The sequence below is a fragment of the Ylistrum balloti genome, unplaced genomic scaffold (genome assembly GCF_031769215.1).
Source record: "Ylistrum balloti isolate Yb309-2 unplaced genomic scaffold, AGI_CSIRO_Ybal_v1 Utg370706, whole genome shotgun sequence".
Classification (NCBI taxonomy): domain Eukaryota; kingdom Metazoa; phylum Mollusca; class Bivalvia; order Pectinida; family Pectinidae; genus Ylistrum; species Ylistrum balloti.
In genome coordinates, this window is record NW_026782423.1 from 317,723 (window position 1) to 332,650 (window position 14,928).

At 34.4% G+C, this 14,928-nt stretch overlaps 1 protein-coding gene across 1 annotated transcript; it reads left to right on the forward strand.

Moving 5' to 3' along the window:
• Positions 1-1,090: 1,090 nt before the first annotated feature.
• Positions 1,091-13,033, forward strand: LOC132557654 (receptor-type tyrosine-protein phosphatase alpha-like). The gene is made up of 16 exons (XM_060222175.1): positions 1,091-1,155; positions 3,299-3,380; positions 3,796-3,857; positions 4,215-4,251; positions 4,445-4,542; positions 5,043-5,171; positions 5,510-5,655; positions 5,856-5,991; positions 6,248-6,397; positions 6,526-6,625; positions 7,834-7,907; positions 8,162-8,296; positions 8,867-8,989; positions 9,359-9,516; positions 10,916-11,051; positions 11,751-13,033. The coding sequence occupies exons 1-16, from the start codon at positions 1,117-1,119 to the stop codon at positions 11,817-11,819; spliced, it is 1,674 nt and encodes a 557-aa protein (XP_060078158.1). The 5' UTR covers positions 1,091-1,116; the 3' UTR covers positions 11,820-13,033.
• The last annotated feature ends 1,895 nt before the right edge of the window (positions 13,034-14,928 follow it).

The window sequence follows — 14,928 nt, forward strand, 5'->3', positions numbered from 1 at the left end:
TATTATTTAGAGAAATATTTTTTTAAGTATAAAAGTAGGTGAGTGGCTATCTTGTCTTTAATCAGGAAATGTGGAACATTTAGACAAGATTCATCGGCACCTGCCGTGATCTACAGAACGGCATACTCATCAAATAACCAAAGCACTCCTTCAGGTACGTATGTACGTACAAACGATTACATTATAATTATGCATGATATGTGTACTTTCAAGATTGAAATATTTATCTACAATGTACCTTCATTTTCAAGAGTTTATTATCAGCTGACCCGTACCATATTCCTTTTTCATTAGTTATGTGTGCGTAAAAATAACAAAAGAATACTACATGACAATATAATCATAATCCAAAAACTATGGCAAAATGTGCACAAAAGAAGGATTTACACGGAGATTCCTGAAAACGTACAAGGAGAATAAGAACAGCAGTTCCGGAAGAGATAAATTCTTCTGCGTCATCGAAGATACCGCCATGTAAACCTTGGTAAATCCAAGTAATGTTACGTTTTTAACTGAGAACACACAAACAACGGAACCAACAACGAGCTAAGAAGACGAATTTCCAGATTTTAACAAGTTATCCAACCCTATTGTAGATATTTCATTTAATATCAATGAATGGGAAACAAATATAATTTATTATATACGATAATATCTAGGCAAAAACTACCGATTAATATAATGCAGCTTATGACGATACATTAGGAAACTGCAGTGAGTTTGATAGTAGTTGTAGTTTCAAGACAGTTTAAGAAGAAAGTAATCAGTATAATCATTTAGGTTTATGATTAATCAGAAAAGTTAAATTTAAGTGAAATTCATAGAGAGCGAATTCATAATTTGACTTTATATGAACGCTGCATGTGATGTTATTTTGTGCACAGAAATGTGGTGTGCACCTGAATATCATACCAGTATGATATACCCATACTCTTCATAAAGACCGGATTTTGTATATTGAGTTTCTCGTGTAAAATTCGATTTCTTTCAGACGAAGCGAGTGGATGTGTATCCATCAACATTGAAAATGATAGGAAAGACCCCTCAGATGTTGACTTCAACGACAGGTCCAACGGGTTTTCAGTCGATTTTCTTAAGACATTGATCGCTAAAAAAATGGAGGATGATGAGCAGGAGTTTATCTCAGAATTTGCCGTAATATTCAGTATTTGTTATTATCCATGCATCTAATTCCATCGTGAAAGTAGTTAAGATGTGTTATCATCGAGTGATAATATCATTTATTGTTTTGAAATAAAATTAAACGATACTACAAAAACAAAGAATTCAATTTTAAAGCTGTCATGTTCTTCATAGTTGTTTCTTTGAAAATTTTGTCATGATAGTTTTATTTAGATTTATGTATCCTGTAATTGTACGAATGGTATCGCCCGTTGATGGATTTGATCTCTGCTGTTGTTGAGGCATCGTGCTTATTTGTTTTCTTCATAATTTTCTTCTTGAAACGAAACATCATATCTCTTTATTTTGATGAATTATTGTATGTCCTTTCTTGCCGAAGTATTTTATGTTCTCCATCTGAAGTAAAAGATGTCCCTCTTCTATTTTTAAGATTATCTAATATCACCTCTGAAATATTTCGTTTCCTGTCATCTTTCTGAATATCTGATCTTCCATCTTTTTGGGGTATTTGGTACCATCTCCTCGTTTTGAAATGTGTGATCTACTTATTATTCCTGAATGTTTGATCTTCTCATCTCCTACTGAATCATTTCATCTTCTCGCCTTCTGTGACGTATTTGATGGTCTTCCTTCTTATGATCCTTTTTAAAATTCTTATGGAAAAATTCGGTATACACTCCTATTAAAGTTTTCTCTTTCCTCTTTTGTTTCAGTACATGAGGGCTCAGATGTTCTTAACTCCTACTGAAACATTTGTTAGAAGAGTTTTTGAATAGATGAATCTAAATACTACCCATGCTCCATTGACTTATGAGAACGTCAAAAATAAAACAACCGATCACTCTTATGCTAAACGCTTAGATATGTAGTTACGGTTTATCGACAAGATAACGACTATACGACTTTTAAAGTGCTACAGTTAACCCTCAATCTAGGTGTGATGAATTGTTCGAGGCGTTTTTCTTATATTTATAATACTGGGGTGGTAAACTTTTAAAAGGTTCATATTTTAATATCTGGGGACAGTGAACTCCACAGATCAATACAAAATAGAATGTAGACGTTCATTTTGCGAAATACCTTTCTTAGGTTAGTTATCAGCAACACGTGTGTTACAATGATGAGAGTCAATCCTGCTTATGAGAGTATATGTGAACGATATAGGGGGAATCAATAAGACTACAAAAGTATCTAAGAACCAGATTTATTTTTTTTATCTTCCTTCAATGTTACAAATTTTCTCTATGAAGCTGAGCTTGACTAGTTAGGTTAGTATCGCCCGTTATGAAATCCTTCAGCTTCGAGATGAATATTCTCCACAGATTAAGACTGTTAGACGATAACGCCATATACAAGTAAAGATCTGACAAAAGCAAAAATACAAGATTTGAAGTTTCTCTGTCAGTTTCAATCCATCACAGAAATGGCTTTCTTATCAGACGCTTTCTTTACCATATAGTTAAAGCGTTCTGACCATCGTGACAGTCGAATATGTTTGTGTTGTATAACCCCAGCGATAGTAAGATATTCAGTTTTTCAGACCAGTCATGTATTTTCCTTAATCTGTCATTCAACAAATCTATGTATTGTGACTGTGGCATAAAGAGAAGTGAGCAAGTAGTTTATCATAACATCACCCCATCATCATCGCCAACTAAATCATTTATAAAGATATATTAAGAGCAAGGATGTAATATTGACCTCTGGGGAACTTCCGCCCTTGTTACTATTCACTCGTATGTCTTGCTATATACACAATTATTTTTTCTTTGCTTCCTTTAATTAAAGGACTTTAAAACCCTAATAATAAATCTATTGCGATGTCTATTCTTAATAATAACTCTGCTTGGCATTCTGTTTCAAAAGCCTTGCTGTTATCACAAAAACAAGTTCTATTACCTTCATTTAGCACCGAATACATACAATGTTTGTTGGTAATGACGAGTCATTGATTAGTAGTAGATAACCAGCCCTCACTGAGAATAGGATACTAGATTTATTTTGTATTTGTTTATATAAACATTAACTTTGCCCATTATACATGTAGATATGAGTGATAAAGGTCGATTATAAGAATGAAACCAACCATTCTTGCATTGTTCTTCATACAAGAAATCGCAAGTTATAACATATTGATACATCTTTAACTTTGCAGCTATTTCCCTCCGGAGCATGCCATCCTCACAAATTTTCAGAAAAGAACGTGTCAAAAAATAGATATAAATCTATTCACGCCTGTAAGTAACGCATTGGTCGACTGCATATATTTCTGTACTGTTATGAATGTCAATTACCATATACAAATGTACTTGACGTTCGTTACCAGATATTTGAAGTATTACGAAATTTATTGACTTAAGGGGTTTGTGCCACTTCCCATCAAGATTTTGACATTTCTTTCAATCACTTCGGATTTTTCTTCAGTCGTCTCCTAGGTTTTTAAATTTATCTGAATATCTGAATATTTCGATAGCTTTTATATATCAATCTAGAATTAGTTAATTTGAATTACCTGATATTTTGCTGGTTTTAAAGCATATCAATTTGATATTTGAATTATATCTTTAGTGAGTTGGTTTAAGCAACTGCTGGAAAATTCAGATATCAAACGATTTCACATTGGATGCTTTTCAAATATTTTGTCCACTGCAGATGACCACTCAAGGGTGGTTCTTGGCACCAGTACAGGCTATATCAACGCAAACTATATTGATGTGAGTATGGCTGTATTTCAAATAAAGGAAAGCAACACCCATAAAATGAGCAACATTTCATATAGTAAATGCGTTTTTCCCTCTCTATACTGCTTTAAAACATTACTAAATACTAAGGAGTTAGGGTAGAATTTGAACAAGACCATACTGAATATTTATGTTAATCCTGTTAAATGTTAATCATAGTGTTAAACAATACTCAATCAATGGTATCATCAAAAGTAAGGCGGAAGTAGATAATACCCAAGTGTGAGTTAAACAAGAAATATGTTCAGAGCCAAATGAACCATATCAATGATGTATGATACGTTAAGTAATCAGATGTACACTCTTTTCAAACATAGTTTTATTTTCCAGAATGCTGAAGCGAAGAAGGTTTATGTTGCAACGCAAGGTAAATATGACATTTTAACAAATTGTACACTGGTTGATTGTATGATTTACAATTGTTCTTCCTTGACGCGTAACGATGAGAAAACATATTATGATGTTGTAAATAGATGTTTAACTATTTTTGATAAATTAATTCGATGATTATAATTAACGTTTCTATTTCATTGGACGTCATTGTTTTCGACTTTAAACAGGGCCTCTTCCCAACACAACCGATGACTTTTGGAGAATGATATGGATGTTGAACTCTGGAAAGATCGTGATGCTTACAAATTTGGTAGAAAATAAAAAGGTAACTAAGTTTCCATGCAGATTTGATTGAGGTTATTGTTGATTTTTACCTGCTTAGGATCATTATTGGCATTGTTAAGTATGTCATAGGCATTATAAATTTGCACCTGATGTGATATAAAAGTCAATTTATCTCAACCAAGAAATACATAGGCATAGGGCTTCTTAATCAATTTAGTTAGAACAGTATCAAAGCACAAGACAACGTTTAAAGATGTATTCCTATATATGCCATAACATGACTACTCTGAAAACAAATGCAGAGAAATTCGTATTTTCCCTGCATTTTTAAAGTTAAAAACTACCCATTTTTCAGAAGTAATCCAGAGGTAAAGTTCAGAAACAAACTTTCATCTTGAGATCAAATCCTACCAGTATTAATTGATTTCCTGCAATTTGTTAGTTAATACGTCCATAATTGAAGTCGGAAATGGGGTTACCTTGTCATAGTTTTGTGAACATAAAAAACAACAAAAAACTCTAGAACCCTTTTCATTTCAGAACAAATGTCACAAATACTGGCCCGATGAAGGGGAACCCATGTCCACGAAAACATTTAACATCACACTAGACAGAGAGCGAGACTATGCTTCCTATGTTATCAGGAACATTACAGTCGTTGATCGAAAGGTATGGAAAGAAAATGTTCATTTTCAGCGCTATACATTTTGTACAAGCAAACATCGTTATCTCGAAGTGAGGTACCTTTAATTCGAAGCATTTCGGTGGTCCCGACCAAACATCACACTTAACATTCGAAATCACTTAAACAGAATACCCAGATAACCAGAACGACTAACGAGGCTCGACTGCATGTCATTTGTAGTTAAAACCGTTATTGGCAGTTCAAAAATACATTAGTAGTAATTCGTGTTTACCAGTAGCCTATTTGACATCAACAGAAATGTAAAAATACATATTCAGTGTTTCATATTGATGCGACGGATACCACTATGTTCTTTTCATAGTCCAAAGAAAGACGGGAGATTCATCAATTCCATTTCACAGCCTGGCCGGACCACGGGACACCGAATACTTTGGAACTTGTCTTGTTTCATCGTCGCATGAAACTTTATGAATCTGTTTTAGGTGGTCAGATTGTGATTCACTGCAGGTAAAATGGATGGATATCTGCATGTGTTCAGGCATATAAAGTCAATATTATACAAATAAAATGTTAAAACCTCGGTTACATAACTGACCGTTTTTCTCTTCTATATTCAGTGTGTATAATACACTTCTTGCTGTAGTAATTTATCACGTAAAAATATAATCGTTTTTGTTCGGAATGCAGTCTTCCTGTATCCTTTTCAGCGCTGGCATCGGAAGAACAGGAACTTTTGTCGCCCTTGACGCCCTGTCGGATTACGGTAGAAAATATAACCGAATCGACATCCAGGATTTCGTGAATAAGATGAGGAAGGACAGAATGAATATGATTCAAACCGTGGTGAGACCTTCCAATACCGAGTCGTTAAGATATCGTAAACAATACCTGGTCCTAAATAATTTTCAATGAGTTATTTTCATCTGATCTCATTCAGTGTCTTTGTGCTCATCGGTTGATGACCTTTCAAAGGCACGATATAAAGTTATACGTTGTGGTGTAGTTTTCAAGACAGTCTTTCAGGTTTTAATATTTTCTTTTATTTGATTGGTTGTTAGAAAAGGTACAAAAACTTAAGATTATTAATTTTTATTTAAAGGAACAATATGTGGCACTGCACGAAATCCTGGCAGAAGCGTTTGACCTGCAAGATACTCTTTTAGAGAAAGCGGCGCTCGTTGCCAAGTGCCATGCTCTTTCTATGAAGGAACAACCTCAGAACCAGACAAAGTTGAGGGACGAGTTCAAAGTAAATATGATTTTCTTTAAATGAAACATTGCAATAATTTCAATTTAGACTTGAAAGTTTCCTTGCGAAAAAATGCTGTGAAGTTATAAACATGGTTTTATCTGTCGAGTTATGATGCTGTTTTTCAGATGATTTTGGATCTAAAGCCACATTACAATTTTGAGGACTATTGTGTTTCTACACTTCCAGAGAACGAAACCAAAAACAGGACTATGCATGTACTGGCAGGTATGTATGTCAGAAAATTCTTTATGGAAGGCAACATTGTCTCAGGTAAACAAAAGTTCAAGAAAAAACATTCCACGAAAATTACTCATCTTTTGGAGAACTAAGCAAACGGCAAAATGCAAATGAAGCGATGAATTTTTGGTTGATTATTATTCTCCCGTCATAACTAATTGCATTCCCATTATTAAAACATTAGTGATCTCATAAAAAAAATGGTCCAAAAATGGTAATTACATATCTTTTAAGAGATTGCTTCACTTCAGAAATAGATATGCAATGCTGTCCGGCAAAGTCAATTTCCAAATTTTAATAATAAGACATGTGAACATACAACCTGATAATTTTCCAGACAAATCCGATTCGGATTGCGAAAGAAAAATCTGACTATCCCATATTCTTCAAACATGGTCACTCCATTTTTTTTCGAAAGTTAACCAAGATTTGTGAGAAATATTATGAATGAGTTTCTCTTTCAAAGAGACAACGATCCTACTGCTGCTTTAACCAACACGTTGATATTGTGATATGCAATTTATGTCAATATATAACATAACTGAATTCACGAGGAATATCAAGGAAGAGAGATCGTTCATTTTCATCAATCAATTATTTCTTATATGTAATTAAAATATAGTTTAGCGATTAACAGTTCAAAATTCGATACACCATAGAATTGTTTTCGCTTCAGGAGAAATGAAGGTGCGCATGTATAATACCTTATTATGTATGTAGATAAGAACCTGACACGTTTGTATAAACTCTTTCTATTTTGTTATGCGATATGAAGTAGGACGTCTGTGATATTCGTTGTTGGTTCTAATGTTGTTTACCACGTTCTGACTTGGGAACATGACATCAATTATTTGGATTGACCAAGATTTACTAAGTGGATGTCGTCGATAAAGTGGAAGATGTTTACTCCTGATTTTATCTCCATTTTAATCTTTCGTTTGCTTATAATTTGACTAATAGGATTAAAGTTTATTTTGAACTATCATTATTCTGGTAACATGTTGATACTTTCTACAATGGTTTTCCTCATGAATGATTTAACAAGTGCTCCAAAAGAGTACAAAATATAGAAATATGACAAGGATTGGTCTGCCCTTTTATCTTAGAAGATAGAGTCAAGGAGAATTTGAACTGTAGGATTATGGGGATATTACTCATTTTGTAGATGATATTGACTCATATATTTATACTTCCAGCCGACAGATTCAGAGCATTCCTTACCTCCTTTGCGCATATTGGCAATGATTATATCAATGCTGTCGAAATACATGTAAGTCATTCTACTCAATATCAATTTCGCTTCGTTTTAATTGTCGGAGGAGGATAATGATATGAAAATGCTAATTGATTTATAGTTCAACAAGTTGCATTCCGTTAAAGAAAATAGTCATGAAATATGCGACAATGTTCATTTTTTCTATAAATATTTTCATTGCGTTCTCTTTCAATATTAACATTTCGAATCTCTGTACTGTAGATCATCGGGTATGGGGGGAAAACTGAAGACTATTTCTTCTATTCTAGTCATACATTGCCAAGAACGGATACATTGTCACACAGTTTCCTCTTCCAAACACAAAAGCAGACTTTTGGACTTTAGTTATGGACTACCAAAGTGATACTATTGTGATATTAGGAGACGAAAACGAGTCTGGATCGGTAAAGTTTACTAGCATATACCATGGGCAGTGGGATGGCTTACTGGGGCAACGTGAGAATATACACCCGGCAAACCTCGATCGTGTACCAGTAATTCGAATACATCTGTTGTGATGGTTTCCATTCTTTAAGCTTTACTGCCACAAACTTGAAAAAATACATCTTTTGAATCTAATTATGTATTGTTTATAGTATATCATTGGTATTAATATTTATCGTACTGTAAAGATAGCTTCTTTACTTATTCTATGACAGACCTGAATGTGAATGTCTGTCGTCTATTTCAAGAAAAATGTCGTTTGCTTTTGAAGCATGTTGTTGGTAAACTATAATAAATATGCATTTTAATCATATATACACAACATATCTAACGTGAATGTATTAAGATAAATTCATTGTTATAACGTCTTTATGGTGAATAATAAACATAAACAGTGTTGTGTTAATATTATAGGTGTTAATGTTATGCTGTATTGTGATCATATGATAGGAAACACAAGGGGTTCTTCCGTATGACTTTACCTAAAAAGCCAAATACAAACCGTGATTAAATTGTTCCTAATCCGTTAGAATACACAGTGGGTGCCAGCTGACAAAGAAGACATCTACATTGGGGAGTTCAACGTGAAACAGAAGGGAACTTCAGCCGTGTTCAATGGCATAGAGGTCCTCGATGTATCGGTAACCAGAAAGGTAGATAGTGTTAATGGATTATATCACAAATTACATGCACATTTGCAAGCAACTGTAGTGTGTTATATTGTAAATATATCCTTTCTTTTTCCTTATACAGTGTTAATTATAGTCTAGAAAACATTTTTATCGTTACTAAGATTTTATTCAATAGCTCAGCAGTGCCCACAGATTGTGTGTTTTTAATATCATACATGTATCTGATATTATATTTTGATGTTATTTTGGTGTTATATATTCTTTACAAGTATGTTTTAATTCAAATATCATGAACTATTAATCAAATTCGATGCAGCAAAATCCATAAAAAGGACAAAATCCCACTTTGCAATTATCATCACTTTCGAATGTCAAATTTGAAATTTTCAGTACATAAATACTGCACATACTTTGAGAATATTTCGAATGAAGGCATGGACAGCAGAAAATAGTGTTCCATCCTCAAACAAATGCACCTTGCACCTTCTGGAACAAGTGGAATCCAGGCGTCGGTCTAGTGCCAATAAGCCTGTTGTAGTGACTTGCAGGTAAGTAATAGACTTGTTACTCTCCTAACGTAACAAACATTTTGAGTTCAAATGCGTGTTTTCAATATCAGGATTTATGACCGGTTTACTTATAACACAGGGTATCTAGAGATGCTAATTAATGATAGTTTCATTGAGTGGAGGTACATGCGTTCGGTGTTCGCTACTACGCCTGATGTATTTGTGGCTTCGTTGTCATAATGTAATAAGTATAAGATAGTAAAAGTAATCAATTTTCTGGTAGGCAATGTTATTGTCATGTTGGATGAGTCCATCTCTTCGCTGGCTTTATAAGTCTCCATCCGAGGCTGAACTTTTCAAAGATCAAAGGTCAAGCAGACCATGCAGAGTCATTCGATTTCAGCTTTTATATGTATGACTTTTCTCTAAACAGTTTTATTGGCCAAGTAGAATTTAAGGTAACAGACTCTTCTTTCAACTACCTACCTCGATATTTTCCTTCCATGAAACAACCAGAGATAGCTTTCCAGTAAACTGTATAAATGTAAAAATTTCGGTTCCCTTTTGTGAATTTTCCACTTCTAGAGAGTGCATCCCTGTCTCCACAATCCGTGATGTCGCAACTGATTATATCTTCATCTGACAGATTAACATAGGGTTTCGATAGGTGCAGATTGATGAAAAGGATGAGGGACGTTTAATGATTGCCACAATGCTCTCATTGGGTAATATTACATTTAGTAGTTGAGAAGTTATGAGAGTTTTATGCTCGTTAGTATGCCTCGCGATTTCTTTGTTCAACGTTGATTCATTTGGGATCGTGGCATTAATTACTTGGATTGACCAAAATTCACATGACGGGTGTCATCGATGAAGCAGAAGGCGCTCAATTTTCTGGAGCGCCTAGTGTATTTTCTTCTTGAACTTTCATAGGTAAAGGTTTAGTTTAAATCAAGATTCTGTTAATATGTCGGTATTTCTTCTTTTTTTTTTAAAAAAAAAATCTGGTTCTCCTAGAGAAAGTGACACTATTTAATGGACTGACATTGTTGTTGTTGAAAATGCAGAATGCGCCTCCCGAAACAGTTGGTCTCATTTATTTAGTATGGTCCATGGTCTCCGTGTAAATCATATTTTGTACCGATATATATAGTTCTCGTTTCATCGCTTTTGAGATTGAGTTACGGTTTTATTCGTTATTCTCTTATTGTTTAAGTAGTAACTTGAATTTAACAACATGGAGTCAGTCTACTTATTTAGCATTGGTTCATACAAAGCTTTTTTCAGGAATATCAGTCACAAAATGTTAATCGTTGACCTCTATAATGTTTTACTCTCTGTATTTGTTTTCTTATGAGACGGTGTCAACGCACGACATATTGTTGTTTTATTGCAGTCTGTTCATCGTTGACCAAACAAGTTTTCTTATTTCAAACAGGGATGGGTCAACTCAATGTGGACTGTTTTGTCTCATGGCGAATACTAGGGACCAGATAAAAATGGACAAAGAAGTGGATGTGTTTCAGGCTGCACGCCAGCTTCTCATCAGGCGACCCGAGTTTCTAGCCACATTTGTAAGTCAGAATATTAGAAAATACGTCTTTATTATTATTGTAAGACGGACCTACAAAACATCTCGTCATAATGGGTAATAATTGTTTCCAGCAATGACTGGAGTTTGACCAAACTTGATAACATTTTGGAGTCTAGGAATATTTTGAGATTTCTCAAGAAAGTTAAATTCGGAGAAAATCCAAAATTCGAACATAATATTTTGGGAAAATGTCAAAGGAACCAACCTCAAAGCGATCGAGTACCATTCATATTTAGCAATATCCTGACAAAGGCAGGGCTTACGAAGAACATCTCGTAATGTCCTTGGTGCGATTGTATATTCATAACCTTGCGAGTTGTTGACACGATTCGTAGGAATCATGTAAATGACAACATCACCTTTCGAGGGTTCTGTTTGTGTACTCTTGTATTTGTACATGATTACTAAGAGAGTATTTCATTTATACCTCTTCCCTCTCTGAAATATCACGTGACGTACATATTGCAATAATTTGACCTGCTATCATTTAATTATAAAACAATAAAATGATAGAACTTTTTATTCCAAAGGCATGCATATTTCACGACCAAGGGAATTAAGTCATTGGATCATGATGCGTGGTCAAGTTCCAGTGACCATAACAAATATTCTGATAACTCAAATTTGACGAGATATATGTTGCTATTCGTTGCGGTCACTAACACTTTGTTATTAACAGGAACAGTACCAGTTTTGTTATGGTATCCTGAACGATTATGTGGAGGCTTCGGACGTGTACATCAACTGAAGATGGCTCCAGTAGAGACAAAGGATGAGTAAATGAACTGAGAACAGCTGTAGCAACTTAACAAGAGAACTGCAGTCTTGCCAATATAGCTCTGTCAAATACTACTTAAGTGTATATAAAGTGTTCTGATAAAATCTGCTGATATTAACAATTGCTGAAATACATATTTATACTTCTATAAATGGCTACTTATGTTTGTATGTAATGTGGTTATATATTGTTCTAGTAGGGGCTACTGATGTTAACGTGTACCGTAGTTAAATATTGTTTTAATCGCGGCTACTGATGTTAACGTGTACCGTGGTTAAATATTGTTTTAATCGCGGCTATTGATGTTAACGTGTACCGTGGTTAAATATTGTTCTAATAGAGGCTACTGATGTTAACGTGTACCGTGGTTAAATATTGTTCTAATAGAGGCTACAGATGTTAACGTGTACCGTGGTTAAATATTGTTTTAATAGCGGCTAGTGATGTTAACGTGTACCGTGGTTAAATATTGTTCTAATAGCGGCTAGTGATGTTAACGTGTACCGTGGTTTAATATTGTTCTAATAGAGGCTACTGATGTTAACGTGTACCGTGGTTAAATATTGTTCTAATAGAGGCTACTGATGTTAACGTGTACCGTTGTTAAATATTGTTTTAATCGCGGCTATTGATGTTAACGTGTACCGTGGTTAAGTATTGTTCTACTAGCGGCTACTGATGTTAACGTGTACCGTGGTTTAATATTGTTCTAATAGAGGCTACTGATGTTAACGTGTACCGTGGTTTAATATTGTTTTAATCGCGGCTATTGATGTTAACGTGTACCGTGGTTTAATATTGTTTTAATCGCGGCTATTTATGTTAACGTGTACCGTGTTTAAATATTGTTTTAATAGAGGCGACTGATGTTAACGTGTACTGTTGATAAATATTGTTTTAATCGCCGCTACAGATGTTAACTTGTACCGTAGTTAAATATTGTTTTAATCGCGGCTACTGATGTTAACGTGTACCGTGGTTTAATATTGTTTTAATCGCGGCTATTGATGTTAACGTGTACCGTGGTTAAATATTGTTCTAATAGAGGCTACTGATGTTAACGTGTACCGTGGTTTAATATTGTTTTAATCGCGGCTATTGATGTTAACGTGTACCGTGGTTTAATATTGTTTTAATCGCGGCTATTTATGTTAACGTGTACCGTGATTCAATATTGTTTTAATAGAGGCGACTGATGTTAACGTGTACTGTTGATAAATATTGTTTTAATCGCCGCTACAGATGTTAACTTGTACCGTAGTTAAATATTGTTTTAATCGCGGCTACTGATGTTAACGTGTACCGTGGTTTAATATTGTTTTAATCGCGGCTATTGATGTTAACGTGTACCGTGGTTTAATATTGTTTTAATCGCGGCTATTTATGTTAACGTGTACCGTGTTTAAATATTGTTTTAATAGAGGCGACTGATGTTAACGTGTACTGTTGATAAATATTGTTTTAATCGCCGCTACAGATGTTAACTTGTACCGTAGTTAAATATTGTTTTAATCGCGGCTACTGATGTTAACGTGTACCGTGGTTTAATATTGTTTTAATCGCGGCTATTGATGTTAACGTGTACCGTGGTTTAATATTGTTCTAATAGAGGCTACTGATGTTAACGTGTACCGTGGTTAAATATTGTTTTAATCACGGCTAGTGATGTTAACGTGTACCGTGGTTAAATATTGTTTAAATAGAGGCGACTGATGTTAACGTGTACTGTTGTTAAATATTGTTCTAATAGCGGCTACTGATGTTAACGTGTACCGTGGTTAAATATTGTTTTACTCGCGGCTACTGGTGTTAACGTGTACCGTGGTTAAATATTGTTCTAATAGAGGCGACTGATGTTAACGTGTACCGTTGTTAAATATTGTTCTAATAGAGGCTACTGATGTTAACGTGTACCGTGGTTATATATTGTTCTTATAGCGGCTACTAGTGTTAACGTGTACTTAGAACTGTGGTTAAGTTTGGTCCTATCGGTATGGTCTTATACATTCAGATAATGTACTGCTTGCTGTAGAAGAACGATTTATTTCTCAAGGCCTACTATACGATGTACATAATATTTGTGTTCAGATGTGTGTGGGTGTGGGTGTGTGTGCGTATGTGTGTGTGTTTGTGTGTGTTATTAATTGTATTGCATTTTGAAATTATGACATTCTGTCTATCATTTTTCTGTTTTATCGTTAATATTATCCTACCTGCTTTGACCCATGTGGTGATACGGCATCCTTTGCCCACCCATCCGCCATAAATATTGTCCCTTAAACGGGTTCTCAAAACCCAAGAGGTCAACAATCAACATATTGATTAACATGTAGCAGCACGCTTAAGTGAAGATCCATTATGTTTGTTCAAATGAAGGACGTGTCCCAATTAAGGTCACGGGATCAGAATTGGTCAAAATCTTCAAATAATTCTTCTGAATAACCAAAGACCGACTGTCTATATATTTGACAATTAGTACGCTGAAATAAAGGATGATCTATTCGTTGGAGTTAATGACGTTGGTCAGAAGAGTCAAGATCATTACTCAACGTCTTCTCAATAGTCAAAGAGTCATAGAGTCAATAATTGTGCAGTTGGTGTTCTGTTTTTTTTAAATCCGAACTAGTTGTTAAGGGTTTTATTGAAGATAATTTCTGAGTGAACGTAATATCACGTTACAGATGTCAGGAGAGTCTGATACATATACATTTGTAAAACTAACTATCTTTTTTTTAGCACAATGTCTTCATAAGTTTCCTTAGTTTTTCAAAATAATTTCTGAGGTTAAGGTCCGGATCCATTTTTGTTGTAATTAATCAACACTAGGCCCCGACTTATAAGTAGTCATTGATAATGTTCACAAGGAAATGTCATTCCTGATGCAACTCTTCATTACATACAGGAAAAAACCTTAATCATTTATCATATTTTAGCACTGTAGTATATTTATATGTTGATTAAAGATAATTGTCCATTTATTGGCGTGTTTTATTGTTTTGTTTTAAATTGATGATTTCTTCTACAAATGATTTTGACCGGCGTTTCCGGTCCGTCATCACCTCAGATATCGATCATAGAA